Genomic DNA, 26472 nt, shown 5'->3' with positions numbered 1-26472 from the left:
ACTATGAAGTAGAAGGGCAAGTCTCTATCTCCTTTGAAAAGGACAAATTTCTGTGCTGAGATGTAACTGTCAGGCAGGTTATGTTCAGGAGACATTGTTTGTATTGTGGGGGGCGCCTGGGCAAGTTTGAAATCCTTACTTTGAGGTAGGGTGTGCTGGGCCTCCCAGGCATAGACCAAAGCTGCATCAGTAGATTCTCCTCCTCAGGGAGTCTCAGCTCATCTGCTAAGGTCCTTCAACTGGTTGTGTTAGGTTCACCCAGATAATCTTGAATATTCTCCCTTCAATTCAACTGGTCACGCACTTTAATCATATCTAAAGTCACCTTCCCAGCAACCCAGACTACCGTGTGATGGAGCATGGGGTGTCTAGCCAAGGTGACACTCCAAACTGACCATTGGCTGGATTTCTAGTAGGTTCCATGTGGACTTGGGAGATGAAGACCTAGTGCTGAATCAAATTTAAAAACCTCTGCTGCTTTTACATTACATTTTACATTTACATTGATTTGGAGGGATGTTGTTTTTGATGCTTTCCTTGGGGATGCAGTTCATCACTTACTTCCTTCACACCCCTCATTGTTGCACACACCACCACAGGTGCAGAAGGGTCACCTTGGGTGAGGAGGGTGGTCTATTTCCTGGTTTAGAGATCATTATTTTTATATTCACACCGTGAGTTCTTTCATTTTGTCATCTGGATTGCTTCCATAAATAGTCCTTGGACATCTATGATGTGTCAGGAACTGTTTTAGGCCCCTGGGATACTTCACTGAATAAAAGAGCTCCTGCTTCTGTGGCAGGTCTATGGTGCCATGCAGTAACACGCAGTACAATACGTTTTATAGTGATGATGAATAGTCATGAGTATATCAAAACTGGGGATGGAACCTTGACAGTGATGGGGATGTATGTGCAGAGCTAGCTGCATAGTTTGTGGGTTCCAGTAGGAAATGAAAATTCAGTCTCCTCTAATCAAAATGTAGAAGAAGATTACCATTCAAAGTAGCCAGTCATATAATTTGTTCTTTTTTCTTTATTTGGGCTAGTCAGTGATTTTTTTGCAGTTGTTTTATTTGCTGGTTAGTGCTGTGCTAAGACAAGAAAAATTAAAGATTTGATTACTAGCATGGTTTTACATTCATCCTTATATTTGTAATTCCTCTAATACCACTGTAAGTAGAATCACTGAAATGACAGGGTGTGTATTTATTCGCTAGCTTGGACACTCACCTGAATTTTGTTCTTACCAAAACAATGGAAATGCTAACTCAGTGAGTATTTACAAAACCCACTCACCTGCTTTTAATCTCACGTCTATCTAATATGTGCATGTCCTGCCCATACGCGATCTTTGGTTGAATGGTTAGGAGGGCTAGAAGGAAGAGGGGTTGCCCTTCCTGTCTCTCCGCTTCTGTGTTCATCTCCGTGCAAAGTGGTTGTCTGATATGGGAATGTCTTAGAAATCAAGCTGGAAAAAAAAAAAAAGAAATAATAGGGGAACTACATTTAAAAAAAACAAAAGATGATATGACAGAGCTCCTGGAGCATTCCTGTTTCTTAGGGCACAGCTGACTTCTTTCTGTGTTTGAAGCAGGTTCTCCTTCGGAAGGGCGACCTCTTGGGGCTGACAGCGCACCTGCTGAGTCAGAGAGGTCCCTTACTCGCCTTGTGCTCACTTTGCATCTTGCTAAATCCCAAACTGTCTTGCACCTCCCCCTGCTCACCTTGAGCAACACTGTCCCATTTGACTTATCTTACAAAACGCAAGTTCAAAAGTAAAGTTGCTAAGAATTTCAAGATGGTGATGCCAAGCATGGCGCACACCTGAACAAAGGGACTGTGCACAGGTTACCCGCCCTGGAAGCCAGTGACATGGATGCACCTGTGTGTGTGCGTGTGTGTGCATGTGCACATGTGCTAGTGTAGATGATGTCTCAGGAGTTGATGTAGATCAGGGTCCTCAAGCAGGTGAGGAAGCAAGGAGTGTGGGATTCCCAGGATGGGAGGGGAGGGGCATGTTCAGAGAGTCCCTGCTGCAGGTGCCGTTGGCTTATTCTCAGAATAAATAAGCCACTTATTTTGACTGAATCCAGGTGAGTGGGAGTGAGGAGAGAGGGATGAGATCAGAAAGTAGAGGCCATGGGTCATGTCTGGTTTCACAGACCAAGGAAGGACTTAGGATTTTTCTGAGAAGACCGAGGAGAGTTTTAGAGGGATGGCATGGCATCATTAGCTTTTAGGGGGCTCCCTCTGGCTGCTGTGGCAAGACTTTGTCTTGGGCTAGGATTGGAAGTGGCAGGATCAGTTTGGAAGCTGCTGTGATAGAGCAAATCAAGACAGCGCCGCCTGGGTGGTTTAGATAAGCCATGATTAAATAAGGCTGGTTTCTGAGCACACTTCAAAAACTAGTGCCAGCAGGCATGGCGTATACAATGGATATTTACGTAGGGTCCTGGCCTGAGACAGCAGATAAAATGGTTCAAGAGGCCATGGAAAGTAGTGAATCTCCTAAAATCGTGCAGCCCAGGCCTGGCAGAACTGGGGCAAGGCAGAGAACAGAAGTCTTGGCTCTCTTATTTCCCTTCTCCTTTTTAAAACTTGGGTCTAGACTTCCCCCAGATAGCTCCTCTAGCATTCTCTTCTGCACATTTTACTTTGCTCATTCAGCATGGATTGCATCTCCAGGATTTCCTCTCCTCTTGGAAGGACTTCGAGAGCTTGGTCCTGCCAGAGGGGAGAGAGGTCCTCCCCTGTGCCCATGTTTTCACGGCGTCTGCGCACACTCGGCTGTCTCCTGCAGGTTCCTTTGGGAATGTCCTGACCATGATTTCCTTCCATTTTTACCAACTACCTCTTGGCCACCCAGAAAACAGTTACAATAACAAAGATTTTGCACAGGCTTTGTGCTACAGTACACCACGGGTCATGTCTAGTATTGAACTGGGTTATTGAATTGGCTTATTTTTTCTGCTTTTCAGCACTTTCAGACCATGCTGAAGTCCAAGCTGAATGTCCTCACACTGAAGAAGGAGCCTCTCCCAGCTGTCATCTTCCACGAGCCCGAGGCCATCGAGCTGTGCACCACCACGCCCCTGATGAAGACCAGGGCTCACAGCGGCTGCAAGGTAGGGCCTGGGCATAGCAGGTGCACCGTACCAGGGACAGACGGAGGAAGTGGAGTCTTAAGGCACAGTTTTCACCATGGTGCCTTTCTTAAAGCTGTGAAATGACTCCAAATTAGCTCACCAAGGGATAGTAGTATGGATTTCCTCCCTGATTTTCCTTGATGTACCAGCATTGACGGCACTTTCAGTACCCAGTAAAGGCATACGATTTAGTCTAGCTTGTAAAATCGTATTCTCGCCATATTTTCTATAGCTCTGGGGAACTTTGGGCTTCATAACTAAAGTTCTATCCTTAATGATAATTCCTCCCTTTGTATTTGCAAACTGGATAAAACTTAAGTAAGTAACTGAACAAAAGCAAGATTTCCAACAGTGGCACACTCAGCGTCCTATGGGGTAACTTCACAGTTTTGTTTTGCTTCAACTCTCAAGATTTATACTAATATTCATGTCTCAGAATCCATTAAAAAGACATTTTTCATTTGTGGGATCCATAATGCCGACTTGGAAACAAAACGACAAGGAAATGTGTAATTTTAGCAAGTGTTTGGATTCTTGTGATATTCCAAGAGTTGATGAGTGTAGTAATTGGTTTAGAAGTAACGAGGAAAATGTTTTATGCATATTTTATCATCAGAAGTTTGTTTTGAGTAGTGAAAATGAAGGAAGAGCAAAAAATTGCACGTTGGCCTGTGGATCTTTTATAACCGGTGGACACACACTCTCCTTACGGCTTCCAGGTGAGGGAAGCAAAGGCCCGTTGGCCTGCTGGCCCATGTCTGGCCCCTCCCCAGCTCTTGCATAGATTGTAGCCTATAGCACCCCTGCGTGACAGGGTGTGCACGCACCTCACACACGCCCATTCATTCCGCAGACGCCCAAGGGGTTCTGGGACACTGGGGGGCCCAGTGTGAGCAAGACCCACCAGTGTCTTTATGGAGATTAGCTGCTCCTTGGAGGAGAGAGTGAAAACAAGCAGTGGCTGCTGAGAAAGCCAGTCTGTGGAGAACTTGTGTAAGAAGAGGGGGTGCTAGTGCTCTGAGGTGGAAAGGTTGTGGGGGGCTTTAGGATGTCATGTGATGGGCCAGGGTACCCAGGGAGTTGAGAAGATGGTAGCGGTGGGATCTGGCAGGGGCCTGGGTGTAGAGAGCCTCTTCTTCCAGGCCAGGAGTTTAGCTTTCTGCCCTCTAACTGTGGGAACCGTTGGAGGGCTCTTGGCCAGCAAGTTTAGGCCTCCTTTTTACAACCCTCTTTTCAATGGCCACTCTCTGAAGGTGACTTCTGGCTTCCACAGTGAAGTTGCTAGTGGCTCAGCTTCATCTGAAGAGAGAGAGGATCCACCAACCGGGCATGGGATCCCCTTGTATGTGATGCTGCTGGTGAATTGATGATATAAAATAATTACAAAATCCTTAAATTAAAAAGTCATGGGAGATGAAAGGATGTGATGCACACCCTAGACACTTCCTAAAGTCATTTTGAATCTGTTCGTGTTGGACAAAATGCTCTCTCAGAAGCAAGATGAAATTTGTAGGGACAAGTTTAAGGAGAAGAGTTTAGTTTGATAACGTCTAGAGTATGTTTAAATGGGAAGGAAAGAAAATGCAGTTACAGACAATTACAGAATAAAAGGACACAGCAATTCTACATAGATGGATAGACGAATGGACGTATGGGGGGTGAAGAAAAAGACAGAGGAGAGAGGAGAGAATGCTAGGAGAACAAGGACCACCATTTTTCATTTCTTTAAAAAATATTTATTTATGCATACAAGAATTGGGGTCTAGGCCGGAGGTGCAGGGGGTGAGAGGATTCACCAGAGACAGAGTGGGGAGCAGAACAGGCAGACTGACTGAAACACACTGCTGAGGGGAGCAGCGGGTGAAACAGGCGAGGTCTGCTGCACCATGTGGGTAGCTCCCTGCCTGGGGATCGAACTTGGGCTGCAGTGACTGGCGATAACTTGATGGCTTGATACTTTAACCCCTGCACTACCAGGGAGGCCCCATGTCCATCATTTTTCTGAAAAGGAGTGTAGGCTTCGAGATTCACACAGTAATTTTTTTTTTCCATGCATGGTCTTAGGTCGGGTTCATTGATTTTACTTCTAAAAAGACGTTGAACTGAGTGGAAGGCATTCAGACAGGGATAGGAAGTGTGAGGGCTGCCCTGGTGTTGGACCAGCTAGAAGAAGGAAAGTCAGTGGCCCTTTCTGCTGGACACAAGGAAGAATTCCTGCATTCAAGGGGCAAAACACATTCCACCGGGCTGTAAACATTTTATGAGCCCTGCACCCCAAGGAGTCCTGAGGAGATGTGGTGTAGACAACCACAGTCCTGGACTCAGGGGCCTGGGCCCACCCCTCCTGGAGGGAGGAAAACTGCCAGTTTTTGGTGGTTTTCATCAACAACCTCATGTTGTTGCCTTGAGTACACTTTACACGGTTAAGTTTTAACTGCACAGGTCCTGGAGTGACACTTTCTTTACATTGGTCTTCAGAGCCATGTTTTTCTGTTTAAAAAAAAAAAAAAAAACTAACTAGAAAAAGTCATATTTTTGAGCCTTGAAATTTCTGTTTCCCACACATCTGAAGAGGGGTGAGCCTGTGTACCCCTCAATCACATACAGGGTTGAAAACTAATGTTATTGCAATAAAAACAAACCAATTAAAAAACCAGAAATTTCTGGTTCAGTTCTTCAGACGGTCCCCGCTTTCCCGACAGCCTCGCGAACACAGTGCAGTGTTTCCTCTGCGCCTCTTGAGAGTCACTTTGCTCACAAAATGCCAGCTGCAGAAGGAGCGCTCCCTCTCCCTCGCCCTGTCCCCTCTCCCTGCGCAGGCCAGGACAATGAGCACATGGGGCCTGGCCAGCTGCAGGCCTTGACCCTCCGCCTTCACATAGGACGGTTCCTTTGCCTGACAGCTCTCAACTTGGGCTTGTGTGGCTCTGGCCTGGGAGGGAGAGAGGCAGGAGGAAGCAGAGGAGGGCGGGCGACGGTTAACACCCTCCAGGCCTGGCTCGTCTCCGAGTTCCCTTTCCCGCTGATCTGTATTCCCTGTGGGTCCCGATGGGCTCGCGGGCCAGGCTATTCACGGTGTGGGCAGCTGGGGCTTTGTGTGTCCCCCTCTCTGGCTGCCACGTTTTTGTTCCCTGGAGTGGAGTTATGGGGCCGAACCACTCACGGGGGCCACCAGGATACGGCCACCAGCACCAGGTCGGAGCTGCCCAGGGGTCCTGCTGGGCCTGATTCTGCTTGTCGGCCCTCCTGCTGCCTGGCGCCCCGGCACCCGCGGTGGTGCTGGCTTGTCAGCATGTATTTATGCCATCAGTAGTCACAGAACCTTGTGTGGCGTGCGCTGGGGGAGGACGGACTCTAGGCCTGTTCTGAGGGTCGTGCAGTGCGGGGCCTGGCAGCGCCCACAGTGACCTCTGAGTGCTGGTGAGAGCCAGGGTCTCACCCACTGCGGGGGCTGCTCTCTGGACACGGGCACCCAGCGGAGTGCCGGGGCCCAGAGCCCAGTCACTTACTGGGCAGGGTGCCCGCCCCTTGTCTTGTGTCTGAGCACTGAACCAGGCTGGTGTGTGCTGAGGGCAAACTGAGGGCATGATGGACTCACACTGGGAGGGGGAGATGGTAGGAAGGAGCGTCTGGGCACCGGCGAGCTGGTAGGCCAGACGGGTTTATAGCCGACTGGGAGGCAACGTGTCAGGCAGGACTGGGCTCTGTAGTTTTTGTACCAGACACGTGTCCCCTGCAGACAGTGCCACCTGCTGCCAGGGACCGCCTGACTCGCGCCAGACTCACAGGAGCGTTCTCAGCGCCTTCAGAAAGTGATGGTAACAGTGGTGATGATACTCAACATGGTCATGGAATTCTGGTAAAACGAAAAGAGTGACCAGATATGCATGAAGACATGCACCCCCAACTTTGTGCTTACCATGATGTGGACTCGTTTAGTCCTTGAGGCGGCCTGATGGTTCAGGGGCCCCTGGTCACCCCATTTCTCAAATGGGCTAGTTGAGGCCCAGGGAGGGCCACTGGGCTGTCCCAGGGTGCGGCAGGCAGCGAGGAGCTGGCAGAGCCTGGACTTGAACCTCATCTGTCTGACTCCACAGCCTGTGCTCCTCGCCCGTGACCCCATGCCTTGCGGTGACCCCTGAGTCTTCCCATCTGTCCAAAGAGAGGCTTTAAACCACCTGGCTGGCTGAAAAGTATGTCTGAACAAGTCCTTTCTTTGCCTGTGTCAGACTTCAGTGAGGTCACTTTTCCCCACGATTGATGGTCCGGGAGAGGTATTGATCCCATCGAGGGGTTCTCTGTGGGATCCATGACACCTCGAGAGTGCCTGTTTCCTGGTGTCCCACACACTGTGAGGGCTACGGCTGCAAGTGGCTGCTTTACTCTAAGGAACCAGATATGGCATAAAAACCTGCTAACCTTTCAGCCAGAGTAAGACTTAATCTCCCTGCATCTCCACATTTGTGAAAGCATCACTGCCTGTTTTATGTTACTTCTCCCTTTAAAATTTTTCTCTTGCAAGATCAGTGAAGATTCATTAGTGAAAACTGGGAAAACTACCTAAATATCTAAAAGAGTTATTATTTATGTTTCTGATCTATACTAATACCTTGGAAAACACACAGTCATAAAGATTCTGTTGAAGAAATTATTCTGATATGTAAATAGTTTACAGTGTACTCAGTGAGTTAAAAAGCTGACAGCAGAGCATTATTAGGATCCCGTTTTGTGAAATAAAATAACAATAATGTAATTGTAAGCAAATGTTCATTATTAAAGGCTAGTACTAAAATATGGCAGAGGTGATGCCTGGATAGCAAGGGTATGGGTGAAATTTTGATGTTTTACTCATTTGCAAAGTTTCAACCATGAACAGATATTACTTCTGTAATCAGCTTTTAACAATATTTAAGAAAACGGGTGTCTCTGGATGAGAAGCTGGTTGGAAAGTTCTTTGGAGGAAGCTCCATCCTAAAATGGGCATCTTAGAAAACAGCTTTCTCTGTGCCACCGACTTAGATTTTTTTTTTCCCCCAAATCAGAATTTCCGTAACTATGAGGAAACCAACATTTTCCGTGTATTTTGCCTGGAGTCAGGCTGTCTGGTGTGATCAGCAGAGTCGCTGTAGCATTTGCCAGGATGAGATACTGGTGTCCTGAGGGCTCTTCAGTGGCAACCTTGGTGCTTAAAACAATGGAAATTTATTTTCACATCTCTGATGACCAGCAGCCCTAAACCAGCATCATGGGCTGAAACCCAGGGGCCATTAGCCCTCTGGAGGGTCCTGGGGAGTGTCAGCTCCAAACCTTTTCCAGCTTCAGAGGCTGCAGGCATGCCTTGGCTAGTGACCGTGTCACTCCTGCGTCTGCCTCATGGCCACATTGTCTGTCTTATCACATACCCCTCTGCACTTCTCTTATAAGGACACTGATTGGATTTATGACCCACTGGTAATCCAGGAAAACCTCCTTTTCTCACTAGTGTTGACTTAAAATCTGCAAAGACCCCTTTGCCTTGCAGGGTAACCAAGTTCCAGGGATTAGAACCTAATATCTTGGGTAACCATTGTTCAGCCGACTATTATCATCATCTTATAAAAGGGGGTTCTAGAAATGAAAGAATTCCCAAGCAAAAGTAAATATAATGCACATAATTAATCATTCATTTAAGGACATTCTTTGATTACAGTTCAGAAAAGTGCTTACAAAACAGAAAACTGAGGCGGCTTGGTCAGTAGAAGTATCTTGTTCTAGTGTTGCGCTCTCAAAATTTATGAAATTTGTCAAAATTTATGAAAATGAAATGGAATCTCAGCACAGAAGTCACAAGCATTTGTGGTTTGCTGTGGTCTAGTGTCATGGACATTAAACAATGTTACTTTTTATTGCAGTAACATTGGCGTGAACCACTGTCTGTGATTCACATGTATGTTCAGATATTAACGATTCTGATGCACGTGACCACACCACAACCACCACCAAGGCTCCCAGAGTCCTCCACCACCGCCCATGGGTCCCCCACCACCACGCTTGGGTCCCCCACCACCACCCATGGGTCCCTCACCACCGCCCATGGGTCCTCTCCCCTTTTCTCCATCCTCCACCTCCCCCACATATCCTAATTTTACAGTCAGATGTCTTGGGTTTTGTTCATCTGATCCCTTGTTATTGTCTCTGTATTCCACATTAAAAAAATGCACTTTTCCTCCACAGGGAATGTGGGTGATGATTTTGTTCCACTCCCAGTGAAGCTGTAAGGATAATTTTAAAAACGATATGGAAAATATTATGAGGATAATGTCCATGGCTTGCGAGAATTACCTTGTTATGAATTGTTTTCCCCTCATGCTTTCCTTTTTAGATAGTTTGTCTTTGAAATTATTTGTTGATTTAGTTATGAAAATTTATGTAGTTATCTGCATTTAGGGTTTATTTATTTAGAAAATATGCTAATTATTCTGCATGTTTTTCGGGATTAATTCTGTGGACAAAATATTGTTTCTCTGTGATAGACATCATTTGTTAGGCAACTTGCAGAAACACCCCACAGAAAACCAATTAGGTTGGTAAAAACTCATCGAGAAAACATTTTTTGGTTTCCAGCAGAGATTGTACATCTTGTTGATGGTAACAAAATTTTGATAACTTCAAACTAATACCTGGTTTCTGCAAATATTAATGTTTAATTATAGGAAGTTAACATTTATAAGATTTCTCATATATAGGTGTATATATATACATATAGTTATCCTATCCAACAATTTTGATTACATTGTTTTTTCACTATTTATTCAGCTTTTATATTAGCAATATTTGTACTGACAAAATCAAATGTTCCAAGATAATCTGCTTCTAGTTTAATCTATTGTTTGTCAAATGAAAAAAATGAATATTAAATAAGAAAGTGTTAGGCAATATAGATTGTGAATATTATGTATCATATAAACAGCTTTCCTTTACAAGTGACTTTTCCCCTAAGTTTTAATTTTATTTATTTATTTATTTTTTGGGGGGGACCCTTGCCAGCGGCCGGGGAATGAACCGGTGCTGCAGAGGCTGCGGGCAGCTTTGCAGCCCAGCACTCAACCGCTGCGCCACCAGGGGAGGCCCCCTAAGTTTTAAAATTTTATTGAAGAAATATCTGCATAGACAAAACATCAAATAATAACTAAAAATGAAACAAAATATTTCTAGTTCTCATTCATTCCTGTCACATTCCAGTTCTTCTTGAAGAGGAAGCTATAATTAGTTTAGCCATGTAATCTTATGTTCACCTCCATATTTTCCCTACTTTAGGTATATCTTTTGATTATTTTGGCAGCTAAAAATGTAGTTCTATAATAACCTTACCCTCTTCTCTTACTTTCTCTTCTTGATAAAGTTACTTCTGAAATTTTAGTGTTCAATAGCTGTGTAATAACTGCAGAGTCAGTTAAAACACCATGATTTTATTTCCTTTATCCTTCAATTTTTTTGATGTATGATTTATTATTTTTAGATTTGTGTAATGTTACATGCATGCATGCCTAATTTTCCCCTAAATCTCTGTTAGATTCGCATATACCTTTGAATATGTTACTCAACTACTCAATCATGGAGACATGCATTCTTTATAATCTCCTGACATTTTTTCTCCCAGAGTCCTTTGTCTTCCTCTACCAGACCAGACTGTCTCTGCTGCTATAACTCTGGGACTTCTCTCTCCTGTGGTAGATACTCCTCTGTTTCTTCTTTTGATTTACTTCTTGGTTTTTTTGGAGCACATTTTTAAGGAGTAGAAATCATGTACCTTGCATGTCTAAAAATTTCTGTAAAAGAAAAAAATCTTTATTGAAGACCATTGTATTATAACAATAAGTTCCAGGTGTGTATCATTGTAAATTATCATCTGCATTTACCATGTATGTTCACCACTCAACATCCAATTCTATCTGTCACCAAAGAATTAGCCTCTTTTACCTGATTTACCCTTTCTTCCCTTCTGTTAACCACTAATTTGGTCTTTCAGTCTAAACATTTTTCTTTTCTTCATTCACCTGGTTTCATTATATACCACAGAGGAGTGAAATTGTATCTGATTCTAGCCTCATGTTTTCCGCAGTTTGGCTAGGTGTAGAAATGTAGATTGGAGACAATTCCTACTTACAATTGTGGATCACTGCCCATAGATTTCTATTATCCATTGTTATTATTAAGAAATTGGTACCCACTTGAGTCAAATTTTAATGTTCATTTGCATGTGACATTTTTTCCCTCAATTATATGGTTTTTAGTGTTTTCTGTGTGTTCTTGGTGGTTTGAAATTTCATGACTGTCTTTGTGCCTTGCTGTGATTTTTTTCCCCCTAACCATACAATGGACAGGTGATTGGACTTTTCAATTTGGAAGTTCTTACTTCTTGGTATTTTAGGGAATCTTAACTAAAATTCTTCTCCAAATTTTGGAACCATTTGAGAAATAAGAAACATGATACAGTTAGATTAGATAAAAATACTGCTTTGTAGTATATGGCTTAGGTGTATAGACTTACTGGATTTTCTGAAATTCCAAATCTTTGCTGAAACCTCTAGTATGTTGCTTACTGCCTCCTCTTCAATTTATTTTGTCTTTTGTGCTGATGACTTAAAAATGTTCATTGCAATCAATTTAATGGCTTTTGTAGAAGAGATAAATATTGAAAGTCAGTGTACCATCTTTATACAGAAATCCTTTCTACAATGTTAAGCCCTCCCTAATTTCTAATTTTGGCTATTTGAACTTTCTTTGTTTTACACCTTTATGATGAAAATGGTGATCCTTACCTTACTTTCAAGTTTAAAGAGATTTCTATAAAGTCCTTAGGACCTCCTTCAAGAGCAAAGCTCTATAAATACAATACCTTTGTTACTCAAATACAGCTCCCCTTGGCTTAAATGAATTATAGACAAAATGGTGGCAAATGAGATACAGATTTTAATGAATCAATAAATAAGCTAGATTATATAAAGACCATAACCCAATCTCATATACGAACTGATATTTTTAGTACAGCTCTGAATATTTAAGCTCCTGACTACCTAGCTATTAAATAAAAAAATTGCTGTGACTACAGGTACAGATGTGTTCCTCGGGGTTCTGGCTGTTCACTTCTTTTTTACTGAAAATATCACACATTCATTTCTTGGCAAGAGATGATGTCTGGGCTTCTGTGTGTGCTGAGTTCTCTGAATGAGACATTGGTCACACTGGTATTTATGGGTCACCAGGTACCTTTACAAGCCAAAATCCAGGGATTATAAAATAATTTACCCAGGAAGTAATGGGGCCACGTGAAGTTTATCATCCTGGGAACTACAAACCTATCTAAGATTCTACTGAAATTAGTTTTCTCCCCACTTTGACTGGTTAATGCTTTCTCTTCAAAATTTGTTTTTATGACACTTTTGAGCAGTGCTGGTGTTGTCATACTTGCCACTTAGCTATCTCTGTGATGTTTGTCAGGGCAGGAAAGGTGCTGTCCATGATTACAAAGACATTACTTGCACAAAATACCCTACTCTTTTGTGCTTTCTTCCTCATTCACATTCTAGTGACTTCCTAAAGGTCATTTTACATCCCGATCCTTCCATCCCCACAGGGTCCTGGCTTATCAGGAGCATCTGGTTTGGGGTTGGAAGAAGCAACAGGAAGCTTCAGAACCCTCCACATAAATCTTCTTTAAGACAAACAAACCTTTATCTTGATAAAAGTAGACTCTTTGCTCTAGGAAAAAATCTCATTCATTTAGTTATTATGTTAACCGAACCTTGGTTTCTCTTTTTCCTTCTTAGCAAGGGTCATCAGAGTAAAGAGCAAGGAGAGAGATAATTCACCCTGCCATTTATATAATAGCTTCATTGAAGGAAAAAAAAAACACAGAGGAAACGAATTTAGAGATCCATTAGGACAAAGAAAAAATTAGTTTATTCATAAAGAGTCACTCAAATTCCCTATTAGGGATTTTATAGATTTATTTTCTTTTTAACTTATACATCCTTTCAAGCAAAAGACACATTCACTGCTGATACCTCTAAATTTATTAACATAGAAGTCAAATCTGTGTATGTGTTAAAATATATAATATGGAGAGCCTCCCCAGTGGCACAGCGGGTTGAGCGCAGCACTGTGAAGCTGTCCGTGGCCTCTGCAGTGCAGGTTCGATTCCCAGCCAACCAGGGAGATTCCTACATGGTGAGGCAGACCTCTCCTGTCTCGCCCGCTGCTCCCCTCAGCATATTTCAGTAGACCCGCCTGTTCTGCTTCCTACTCTGTCTCTGGTGAATTCTCTCACCCTCTCGTGCCTCTGGCTTGTACCCCAGTTCTCGTATAAATAAAAATAATTAAAAAAATAAAAAAATAAAAAATATAATATGGAAATTTTAGAAGAATGCACTAAATATATACCATACTGTGCGTACACCTTACTGACTGTGATGGCGTCATGGTTCTATTCGTTTAGGCAAGTCTCTTTACATGGACGTTGATGCAAGAACGATTTCGAAGGGTTTTGGTGACTTCAGTGTTGTTTGCTGGCTCATGTCTGACCCAGCTGGTCACTCCGGAACAAAGCCCTGACAGCCGTGTGCCAGAGAAGGCCACGTGTCACCTCAGCCGTCTGCTTGCTGTTTGCTACATGTGTGGTCTCCTTACTCTCTTAAACCTGCCATTTGTTTACAGACATCTCAACTGAGTTTTTATCAAAACTTGACTACGTGACCCATCAATCCACTGAGGGAGTGTCCCTGTGGATTCCTTACTGACTAGCAGAGGGTGCTTGTGTCTGTGTATTAAGCATGAGCAATGCTGAATTTATTTCCTATTTTTGCAAGTAAAAATAACTGTTAATAGACATTCAGATATATTCAGCTGCCAACCTAGGGGATTCTGTTGTGCACCCCTTGGGGTGTCCGTGGTGAACTTGGGAGACAAAGACCCTGACTTCTGTCCTAAAGATGCCAAGGTTGCTTCCTAACTGTCGGAAGAGCATGCAAGACCCCTCACTAATACTTGCTGTTGTTCCCAGAGGAGAAAGGGGTGCACTTGTGTCTGATGCTCTGACATAGACCAGATTTCTCTCTTGGATGCCAGGTGGTGGGTGCGAAAGCTTTGACCTGTCAGGCTGAATGACCTTCTTCATAAATGGGTGGAAAAGCGGAATTACCCATCGGCTTCTTTTCTGGATATTGCTCCAGTGACGCTGCTTCTTCTTACTCAATCATAAGGAAATAAGATAAGGGAAGAAACACATCAGAAGCACTTATGTCTGGATGTTAGATATCAAAATGAAATGCCACTCATCAAGCCTTGGCTGAGCTCTATGATATCTTGACAGTGAGCAGTCAGTGATTATAACCAAGAAGGCTGGTGATCTGGGCTCGGATCCACATTTGTAGACAAGATTTCGTTGCAGGAAGAAGAGACTTTCTTAGTGGTGGGTATTTATTTAGATGAAGGCATTTGTTTGTTTTTAATCTTGTTCTATAGGTCACAGCACAGGTTCCTGGGAGAAAGAGGTGCTGAGATCAGCACTACTGAAACAGCGAAAATTCCAAATCTTATGAAAGGAGAAATATGTATTTTCATTGTATGTGCAGGATAACAGATTCTTCACCTAGCTCATTAATTTGTAGTGGTTTGTCTTTTGGCTTCAGCCTTTCACTTGTTCACTAATGATTGATTACACCGTCCCTGTGAAGAGGGCAGCATTGGGGGCACCCTGTTCTTTGTTCCTTCTTTGAAGTGTGACTAGATGTGAGCTCAGTGCCTTGACAATGACGTCAGGACAATCAGAATATGTATCCAAGGGAGTGTTTGCTGTAGGAAATTGCATCTCCCCCTTTTCTTGCTTGCACTTCTCCTTCTGGTTTCTCTTTATTTAAGTCTTTCTTCAATTCCCTTTCTCTCCTACTTCCTTCTCTCTGTCCCCATTATCCCTCTTACCCTTTCCTCCTGCTTCCTGCCTCCTTTCCTTCTCCTATATCCTGGCTGTCATCTGCCCAGAACAAGCACTGAGGGCCCCTGATTAGATCGGGGTAGACCAGCTGTCCAGATTCAGACAGGCCATTTCAGCCCAGAGCTGGAACACAAAGTGAGTCCTCACTTAACGGTGTCACTAGGTTCTTGGAAACTCTAACTTTCGGCACAATGACATAGAAAGAAAGTAGGTTCTGGAATAATGTGGTTCTGTTCACCCTTAGCCAGGAGTGTTCCCCTCTCCCCATCAACCTTTTAACATAGGAAGTTGAATAAAGCACTGTAATTTCAGGACCTGCTGTCCTAGCCTGGATGTTCTGTGGCGGAGCTAGGCCTTCAGATCTACTGGGGCACCAAAGGGCGGTCGGATATGTAGGGGGAAGAAATGGAAATGGACACCAGAGAATAACAACAAAAAATCCCCAGCAGGTAGCATCCTGCTTTTGCTGAGGAGGGGACATTGTCATTCTCCTGCCAGGTGGCACTGCTCACCGTGGGCCTTGACTTCGGGCATCTTGTTTGCTTTCCAGGTTTGGTTCCATGATCACCCCATTGTCAAGTGGGTATTTTAGTGAGTTCCAGGAGGACATGCAGGGGCCCCATTTGGAAGAGCAGGGGTTTATTTATTTATTTATTTTAAAGATTTATTTATGTATGCAAGAACCTGGGGTACAGGCCAGAGGTGTGGGGGGGTGAGAGGAATCACCAGAGTCAGAGTGGGGAGCAGAATAGGAGACTGCCTGAAATGCACTGCTGAAGGGATCAGTGGGCTAGCCAGGAGAGGTCTGCTGTGCCATGTAGGTCAGCTTCCTGGCCAGGGATCGAACTCATGCTGCAGTGGCTGCAGGTAGCTTTGTAGGCTGTTTCTTAACCCTTGCACCACCAGGGAAGCCCCAGAAGAGCAGGGATTTAAATAGTATATGAGAAAAACTGAGAAATCCTGAAATATTGGCAACAACATGGATGAAGCTGAAAGACATTCTGCTCGGGGAAATAAGCTGGACACACAGAATCCAACACTGCAATCTCCCTTCGATGTGGAATCCAGAATAGTCAGACCCATGGAACCTGGGGTGGAGGGTGCTGGGGCAGAGGGAGGCAGGGAGAGGTTCACAGAGGGTCCATTGTTTCTCTTATGCCAGATGATAAAGTTTGGGGGACCTCATGGTGACTACAGTAATAATATTGTGCTGTGTACTTGAAATTTGCTAAGAAGGCAGATCTTTAAAAAAATGTTGAAGTAACATTGGTGTCTAATATTCCATCTCAGGCGTACAGTGTCATAAGTAGCATCAGTGCACACTATGTTATGCTCATCACCGAAGCTTAGTCCCCCCTTCATCATGCCATCCACCCCTTTACCAACTTAGCCATCCCCATGTGCTTTTCTATTAACCACTATTTTATTCTCATATCCCAAGAATTTGATCTTAATTTCCTTGTTCATTTAGTTTCTCCACTGTCTGCCTGGCAGTGAAATCATACAGAGCCTGTCTCACTTCACTAAGCGTGATACCTGGAGGGGAGCTCTCCCGTGTCCCCATCACACACACAAAGATAATCTGTGCTTGGTGATGAAGGTGGTTGTCCGCATCATTGTAGCAGTCATTTCCAATTGTATACATGTGAAATGTGCACAGAAAGCCTCACATTGTACTCCTTAAATACATACAATTTTTATTTATCAGTTATACCCCAGTAAAGCTAAAGATGTCCATTAATGTCTAACAAGCTCTGAGGGCTCAGAAGGCAGCTTGGTCTTCGCACCTGCTGACATAGCCTCATCAGGAATTCCTCCCTCCTTTGGGGGGTCCAGGAGAGGGAAGGGCTGTTGACCTAATATTGTTTGCTAACACTCTCTAGGTTTCAGGTGTACAGCGTTACAAATCAGCATCTGATGTGATCACGTTGGAGGCCATAGGCCATTTGCTGTTGATTATCCTCTGGGGTCCTGAGAACTTGTCTTTCTCCAGCAACTGAGTTTCTCATTTTGCCTGCTGAGGTCCGGTGCTTTCTGCAGAGGGTGGCATGAAGCTCCTCAGCCCTCTGTTTGCATTTGGTCCTCTTCATACTCTGAGCCAGGTCTACATAGAGTGACTGAGTGTTTGCTTGTTGCTCCAGCAGGTACCCCACCCCCCTTGCTTTCTTCCAGTTTCTCAAACAGAACTTTGCGGAGCCCCTCACGGCGTCTTTCAGTGGCCTTGATGTATATTTATTTCCTTATTAGCCAAGCACAGTGCTTTGTGGAGAGACAGCTTCACTCTTCTAGCCGGTGGGTGGAGCTTCCATGCCAGTGGGTGGAGCTTCCGTTACCTGCTTTGAGCGGTGCCCTGGGCAGCCCTGCACCTGCTCCTGTGTGGAAGGGTCTGCTCTTTGCTACTTTGATTCTTTTTGTCTTTAAGCACTTGAAGATGGATTTACTTTGCAGTAGATTGAGTTCAAGCCTTTGTTTAATTTTTCCTGTCTTGAAATATTACATTTAAACCATTGATGTCTAATTGGAAACATTAGACTGGGCTTAACGTCCTTGATTTGAAATCTGGTCCTCTGGCAAAAGGTAAATGCCCTCTTTACCATTAGAAATTAACTTAAATATGTTTTATGGTGAACGACGAAAGGATAAATGATCGTGCTTCTTTTTACACACACAGGGCCGCAGTTCTTTCCATTCAAACAGGTGTATTACAGTTAGGCAACATATTCACACAAGTCTGGAGAACTTATTTGACAGAAATAATTTTGTTCTTTCTGCACTTTTGTTGCCGGGCCTTCCTCAAATATACTGAATAGACCAACTACTTAGAAGGAACTAGAAAGGGACATTGCCCCGTGCAGCTATTTTTATTTGGAATTGATGCCATCTGTAAAGGTTTGTGACTTAAGAGAAAGGGTCATGAACTAAATTGATTGAAGCTCTTAAATGTATAAAAAAAAAAATCCTCGTCTTCCTTCTGCACTTTCCCCTCACTGTGAGGAGCAAAGTACAGTTTAATAGGAAAGTTGGGAATAAACATTGCCTTAAGGGAGTTGATTTTTTTCTGCTGTGTAGACTTTAGTTTATGGCTCATTTCTCTAAGAAAAACATTGATTACCGAAAAGATATGTGGTAAGTTCTAACATAGGACACGTGAACCTGCTCCTAAATGTTCCCATTGCTGCCCTTCTCCGCTCCTGTGGGGTGTAGGTTTAGGTTACTGTAGGCCTAAGAATTTTGAGGAAATCGTTATCTGAATTTTCTCAGGAGGTCACGTGCTGACTCTAGTTTCCTTGGTGACCTATGTCCCTGAAGTTCAAAATAACCAGCCAATAGATTTAGATCATGGTTATCAGGGGTGAGGGATGAAAGATATGGTGAGATGTCAATTGAGGGGTCCACAATTTTGGTTAAGATGAATACATCACAGCATGGTGACTGTAGTTAATAATATTGTACTATATACTTGGAAGTTGTTATGCAGTAGATCTTAAATGTGTTCAAAACAATAACCTAAAGCAGTAATTGTGTAATAGGAAGGATATGTTAACTAGCTTTATAATGTTAAACCTTTTGTCATGTACATATCACATTTCACACCTTAAAGTTACCCTATATTATTTGTCAATGATTTATCAAAAAACCTGGGAAAAAAGAAATCTTAATCTTGAAGTCAGTCACAGATGCATAAAGCTTTGTGGATTTTTTTTTCCATGATGTTTCCTCCCAGCTCCAGTGACCTAGCTAATTTGGTTGATTACATCTCATTTGGCAGAAGGGGGTGATTAAGACATTATCCTGTTCATGAGATGATTGTGGATGGAGAATTTAGAATTGTATGTTCTGTTTTATCCTATTTTCTGTTGAGAAATGTCACGTCCCTTGAGATAAGAAGTTTCAGTTGGGAAGAAGGTTTAGCGACTTTTCTGGTTTCCTAAATAACTGTGTGGACTGTGTGAATCTAGTTAACTGAGTAGTTAAAAATGTGTAAGCCCAAAGTCAAGGGTTTTATCCACCTGGCTAATCTGGACTTGTTCCCTGGCCACAGGTTTTAAGAGTCAGAAGCAAATTCTTACTCCACGCTTCAGAAGTTCCCATCCCTGAGTACCTCAACCTTCTAGGTCTCTCTTACATCCACTGTAAAGTGGGAATCACAGCCGCCAGGCAAGACAAATAGCAGCTAAAGGAAACAATGACAGGCAGTGGATATGCCGAAGATAGCTATTACTACTTTTCTCCATTTTGTTTTTATTTAATTTTAAATTCTCTCAACTCAAATCAATTCAAAAAAGAGATTAGTTTATTACTTGTTTCATGGATTTTTAAAACACATTACAGAATTTTCCACATTAGCCATTTTAAAGTGTGTCGCTTGTGGCATAGGGCATCCGCAGAGCTGTGCCACTGTCACAATCTCCAGTCCAGGCCATGTCTGTCGCCCCAAAGGAAACCTCAGACCAATAAGCAGTCACACTCCATTCCCTGCCCATCAGTCGGTGGCAGCCACAAATCCATAAATCAGCTTCCTGTCTTTATGACTTTGTGTTTTACAGACATTCATATAAATGGAATCATATACCGTGACCTATCAGCTCTGGCTTCTTTTACTTTGCATCATCTTTTCAAGGTTTCTCACTTTTTATTTTATGTAAACATTTCATGAGCACCTCCTAGTCTCAGGAAGAACTGAATAGAAAAAATAATTCAAAGCGTATGCTCTCCGAATCGTGGGTTAGCATGCTATCAGCTTTGTATTGAGGAAAAACCACAGGAACTCTCCAAAGACAGAAAAAAAAGTGGGAAGCATCTCAGGAAATTCAAGTCTAAATCAGGTTCTGCTGAAACTGCTCCCTGTCACCTCCTGCCCCCCACGCTTTTCACTCTTCTCCCTCTCTTGCCCTCTTTATCCCCCTTCCTGCCCCATCAGACTTCCTCCACCTCCCTCTGCTCCTCTCCCCCTCCTGTTTTTTCTTCTTCTTTTTGTTCCTTCTTTGTTTCTTCCTTCCCTCTTTGGTTCTTTTTGTGTAAGGATAGAGTCTGTACTCAAAAACCTGTGAGAATTTATTGCAGGGACATAATAAAAGTAATTGACATCAACCTTTGGGATCAGATTAAAAATTTCAATATATAAGTCCCTAGTTAAAACAATCCTGACATATTGGCTGGAAAGAACACTATATAGCCATGAAAAATGATGAGTTGAGTATCAGTGACAGGTTATAGATTTAGAGATAAAAGACATTTTTACAAATCAGTGCTGTTGTGTGGAGACATTTTAATCGATCAGGCAATTATTATTACACATATTCTAGTATCTTTAAAGACAAAAATATGAGGTGATGCAATTGAAGTTTTCATGTAATCACGGTGTGCTGGCAGGGGACAATTACTGGAGACTGGTTGGTTATCTCTTTTGTGGTCTTTATAGCCTCAAAAATTTCAACAGAGCCTCAGTCTTTAGAATTAGATAAGGAGTATACTAAGCATTGTTATTGGAAATATCCTCATGGAGGTGACTCACCCTGGCCCCCAGGCAACATCGACAATGCTGGTGTAGGTTTTGGCTGTCAAAGCTGAGCAGGTGCTACTGGCATCTGGTGGGCAGACGCCAGGGATTATGCTAAGTCTTCAAAATGCACAGGCTGTCCTCACATCCCAAATAGAAAAGAATTATTTTACCCCAAAGTGGTGAGGATGAGAAGTCTGGTCATGGGCTAGTTTAATTAATTTTCAGTTGGCACACTGGATAATATCAATGAGAGAGGTCAAGTCACCTGGGTTATCTTTAGTGGGGATGGAGAATTCATTTTCTTTCAAGTAACCTTACACTGACCTAATTTTCTAAAGGCTTGAGAGGTGAAATCTAGCTGTTTTTCTGCTTTTCTACCTGCTTTCTGTTTAGGGCTTTTCATCTGGACTGTGTATCTCAAGAAGAAACCAGGCAGTACAGTTGAGGTTGGTATGTTAATACTGATGTAGGTTCCAGAACTCCATGGAAGAAATGAATTACAGGCAGTTGTCACATGGAGTCCTCCAGTGCCACATAATGAGAAGGCTAATGAGGGAACAGTGCCACCTACTGAATTGTGTTGTGTTTCAATAGCTTCTAATTGATGCAGCTTTCTGCCTACAAGTATTCTTTTCATTTATTGATCTTGCACATCTCTTAAGTAGTCACTGCCAGAACTTTAAACAATATTCAGTTATTATTGGATCAAGATGTAATGAGAAACAGCTGTGAGCAGTGGCATGCCATTCAACTTCTGTAGCAGCAAACTAATTGCACTAGAAGACCTCAGGTTGATGGAGAGATTAGACCTGGCAGTTAAAACAAAGCCATCTCCGGTGTGAATGCTATCAGCCAGTTCCGTTTTACCTAGATAACTTGAAAGATTAAAAATGTATTAACTGCACCAGTTCCAGATGTCACCAAGTTTAAGAAAAAAAAGAACTCAAAGCTCAAAGTGTGTTTGTTGTGACAAAATTGTCAACATTTCATCCTTTTTCCAGAAATTCTAGCTTTGATCTTTAGTCTCTGTATATTTTTAAATGTACATTTAAAATGTCTCCTTTCCCCCACCAAGCATTTAAAACCTTTCTATAGTGCAGTGCATACATTTTGATGTGTCCATTTAATTATGATTGCATTTTTATATAACTTGAAAAATCATTTTGAATTAGATGGGTCAGATAATTTGTTACCATGGTGAATCTCTTTATTGGGATTAAATAGTTAGTCTCATAAAATTACATGCTTCTCTGTAATATGTTAATTTTTGCTTCTAATCAAACATTTAATTATAGAATGAACTTGGACTAATTTGTAACCTGAATCAAAAAGCTCATCCATAAAAAATTACAAAATGACATGAGAAGAGAGAAATTAAGAATTTGTAGCATTTTTGTTTCAAAGTTTTGGTAATAATTTGCCACTTGTAAAAGTCAGGATTGTGGCAGTTTTCAAGAGCAGTGAAACACATAGCGATAATGGCAGCAAATCTGAATTGCTTGTATTTACACTGAATTGCATGTTTGAAAACCAGCTTTACAGTGTTTACTCTTCGCTTGGATTCTCTGGATCGGTGATGGTCTGTCACCCAAACACAAAGGATCCAGAAAATGAAGGGGACCTTCTGCATGAAGGGCTCCCCCTCTTCCTGACGTCACACTTGGAAGCAGGGGGTGGTGTTCTCAATAAATCAGTGGAGATGTAGCTCTAATAAGATGGGGCAGAACCTTCATCACCAGCTCACCCATGACTCTGAGTTGCTTACCTTCTCCCAGAAGCGAGCAGTGTGTGTGTGTAGCGGCAGGAAGGCACAGTGCAGGGTCTCTGTGATCCCAGCAGACGGGTAAAGGAGAGAGTCCTAGGAGCCCTCAGTGGCTTTTCAGGCTTTTATTGGGATTTACCAGGTACACAGCAGGCAGGGGTACCAGGGGGCCGGGAGGCTGGCAGGCCTCCCAGCCCCCGGCAAGTCTTCACTCTCTCTGGGCTCTCTGGAGTTCTCTCGTGGCCTCTGCTTCTCCGCTGGTGGTTCTGTTCTCTTTCGGGTCTTTCACTCTTTTTGCTCTCCTCTCCTTTCACTCTGCTGTTCCGCTCTGCTCTTCCGCTGGCGTCCCCATGACGCCGCCCTTCTAAGCCCAGTCTCAGCCCAGGTGCACCCACTTACATATGCCCACACCCCACTCCAGGTGCCCGCCATCAGGCATGCACTCAGGACCGCAGATCTGTCATCCATCCTAATGCGGAAGGGCAGAAAAGCCTGATAAACATTTACGGACCCTACAGTGTGCCTTTAAAAAGAGATGGTCCTACTAAGTACCCTTAAATAAATGAAAATCAGGCCTCCATCTGGATACTCGGGAGGCACAGACGTTAATACACACCGATTGGGTCCACGAACAACACAGTGTTCATTCTGAATTGCTCTTTTCGAAGACCGCGTAGTCTCCCTCCAGAGAGGACGTTCCCAGCCGCAGGATGAAGGGGCTCCAAGACAGCTAAGCTTCTCCCCGCTCTCCACGGAAGTCGCTGTGTGACAGCGATTGATGGCGAGGTAGATAAACATAGATGCTTCTTTCCACTCGAGTCCTGTTGGCGATTTGAGAAAACGCGAAGCCTCTCTCACAGCTGAACTTTGCTGGATTGACCTGTGTGATTTACTCAGAACAGTGTCGACTCCTGAGACTGGATTTTAATTGCTAAGTAGGATTAATGGGTGAGATTCCTGTCTGGCCCGAGTATCTCGTGGTCTTGCCCGGACTGTAGACGTGGAGGAAGCAAGTCCCTCCTGAAGTTGGACCACTGCAGTGATTTTGTGTGAGTGGACGTTTGCTCCTCTTTTTGCACTTTTTTTTGTTTGTTTGTATATTGTCTTTAAATTTGTGTTCAGATCTTATGGGCTGAATCATATCCCCTAAACTAATATGTTGAAGCCCTGTACCCTGGTATCTCAGGTTGTGGCCTTATGTGTTGCTGCAAGTAGAGCTAGTTATGGTGAGTTGATGTTGGAGAAGGGAAAACCTCTAATCAAATGTGACGGGGTCCTCTTTATAAAGGGGACATCTGGGCAAGAAACACACGCAGAGAGAACGTAGCACTATGTTGTCACAAACCGAGGGAATTTGAGAAGCTGGGAGAGCGACCTGGAGCAGATCCTTGCCTAGCAAGGTCCTGTCCACACCTTGGTCCTGGACTTCTGGCTTTCTGAGTGGCGGGACAGTAACCTCTGTTGCTCAGGCCACTCAGGAAATGAATACATCAGACACCACGGGCCGTGACTTTTAGTTGAATTCCGCCAGCATCTGCGAGCATCGGCCTGGTGCCAGCAGCTGAGCTGGGGCCAGTGATACAAAATGGACCCCAGTCTCATGGAAGAAGTGGCCAGAAATGGGTGGGGAGGTCTGATGTCCCTCAAAGTTCATGGTCACCCACTTCAAATGCCCCCCTGAAATGGCCCAAGAAGCCTGCTAGTTTACTTACCCAACTCCATTTCACTGTAGTTGTCCAGTTTTCCTCTTTATTTCATTTTCTTTTTCCCACCACCACCTCTTACATCCCCAGTTCCTTGCCCTCTCCCCTCTCATTTAACCACAGGGCCCCCCGGATGTTTACTGATGTCCATTGTTTTTTGAAACTATTTTGTGATATGAAATTGTCTGCTATGTAAATGTCCAGTCTTTGTTTTTATCATTCTGACTTTGTTGCACATCATTCTCTCAAATTCCCTCCATTTTGTTGAAAAAGGCTGCACATCATCCCTTTTCATGGCTGAATAGTTCTCCATGGTATATATGGACATCTTCTTGACCCAATCTCCCATCAGTGAACATCTAGACTGCTCCCATGTCCTTGCCTTTGTAAATTGTGCTGCTCCGGACACTGGGGAGCATGTGGGGTTTGTGTTGATGGTTTCATTTTATTTGGATGGATGCCTAAGAGCAGAACTGCGGGATCATATGGTTTTTCCACTTTTAGTTTTACAGTCCAGATTGCTTTCTGCAGTCAACTACCACCGTCTTCATCTCCTCTGAACAAATGACTCTCTATTACCTTGTTGTGATGTTTCTTAAAGATGATATTTTGAAAGATTTTTGTATTTTTTTCTTAATAGAAAGAAAACAGAACTCTTCCAAAAGGCTGGTTTCCTTTTCTTCTGCCTCCATCACTTTGCCTCTTTGCACTGTGACCTCACTGTTCTCATGGGCCGGGCACAGCCGGGAGGGACATGCCCCTTGCTAGGGAAAGCGCCACCCTCCGTTGGGATGTAACTGCACCTGAGTGGCCGCTGCAGCCCAGATGGGCTTTCCCGCCGCCAGCCATGGCCATTCAGAGCTGCCATTCACTGCTGGTCTGTAACAGGTTCAAGTGTATTATGTCTAACAACTTTAAACAGCAGCCTGTAAAAGTGAGCTGATGTTTATTTTGGTGATTATGTGGAATAGATGCAGGATGGTCGACGGCTACTTCAGAACACAATATCCTTGAGCATATTCCCTTTTGTGTGACCACTGCGATTTCTGGGTGGAGCCAGTCAGAGCTTCTTTGCTGGAATTTGTGTGAGTGATGTTGCTGGTAGGTTGCCATGGTTACTTGAGTCTGCTGGGCAGCAGGACAGATTTGCATTGTAATTAGCTTGAGCACCACAGCCCAGCTGTGGATGCTGCTCTGTGGAGGAGCCGCCCGCCTTAGTTCATGCAGTCTCTGCACAGGGCGAGTGAGACAGAGGAGCGTCTGTTCATTCCCTCACACACACTCTTAGAGGAGACTTTCATGGCTAACTTTGGGTATAAGGACAAATCAGATTATTGTCAGACATGTGCTGCTTAATAGTACTGTTTGTATAAGCTACTGTTCCAAGAGGGTCATGGATAAATATTTTCTAAATCATTGGGATTCAATTTAATATGCTTATGCAGAACCCAATATGTTAGCCAGTTGAGAGCTACCAAGCAATGAAATGAAAAGGAAAACATCTATCACCATAGTGATATTTAGATTTTGGTGTGTGGACAGAGCTGTGATTACCCATAATCCCATAATGCATTTTCAGTAAATTACCTCCACATGGAATCATTAGGGCTTGATGCAATAGCATGGACACAGTGGCCTATGGAGTCAGGGGGATTTGGGTTCAAGTCTCAGATTGTACTTACCTTGCTGTGCATCCCAAGGCCAATCATACACCCCTCAGCAGTGTATTTCAGCAGATCTGCCTGTTCTGCTCCCCACTCTGTCTCTGGTGAATCCTCTCACCTCCTGCATCTTATCTCTGACCTGCACCCCAGCTCTTGTATGCAAAATTGAGCTCTTCTCTCAGCTCAGTTTGTTCATCTTTAAAAAGCATAATACGTGTATCTATTTACAGGGTATTTCATGGGGACTGTAACTGAGATGAGAAAGCGTACATTGTACAAAAATGAAGAATGATATAAAAATATATAAAATAAATAAATACAAATATAATACAAATATCTGTTTACAGGGTATTTGTAAGCATCATGAGTGTAAGTGATCTGGGGAATCATAGACACTCAACAATCAACTGGTGGTGATTATTGTTAGTTTTAGTTTTCTCTTTAAAAATGAAATGAAAGGGCCTCCCCGGTGGCGCAGCGGTTGAGCACTGGGTTGCGAAGCTGCCCGCAGCCTCTGCAGAGCCGGTTCGATCCCCGGCTGCTCCCCGGTCACCGGAGGAGGGTCCCACATGGCGCGCAGACCTCTCCTGCCGCCCGCTGCTCCCCTCAGCAGTGTACTTCGGTCCTTCTGCCTGTTCTGCTCCCCGCTCTGCCTCTGGTGAATTCTCTCACCCTCCCGCGCTTCTGACTGTACCCAGTGCTTGTATAAATAAATTAAAAA

The 26472-nt window shown here is 43.6% G+C and overlaps 1 protein-coding gene across 4 annotated transcripts in view; it reads left to right on the top strand.

Moving 5' to 3' along the window:
- The window catches only part of PID1 (phosphotyrosine interaction domain containing 1), a 199459-nt gene that overhangs the window by 95164 nt on the left and 77823 nt on the right, over window positions 1-26472 (top strand). For all 4 annotated transcript variants that reach the window (XM_054700128.1, XM_054700130.1, XM_054700129.1 and 1 more), the window contains exon 2: window positions 2981-3127. In XM_054700128.1, coding sequence (XP_054556103.1) covers window positions 2981-3127 — 147 coding nt within the window. The remainder of the gene's footprint in view (window positions 1-2980; window positions 3128-26472) is intronic.

This window comes from Talpa occidentalis, unplaced genomic scaffold (assembly GCF_014898055.3).
Source record: "Talpa occidentalis isolate TD23 unplaced genomic scaffold, MPIMG_talOcc4v2.1 talOcc4.3, whole genome shotgun sequence".
NCBI classification, from domain to species: domain Eukaryota; kingdom Metazoa; phylum Chordata; class Mammalia; order Eulipotyphla; family Talpidae; genus Talpa; species Talpa occidentalis.
This window is presented reverse-complemented; position numbering and strand designations above follow the sequence as displayed.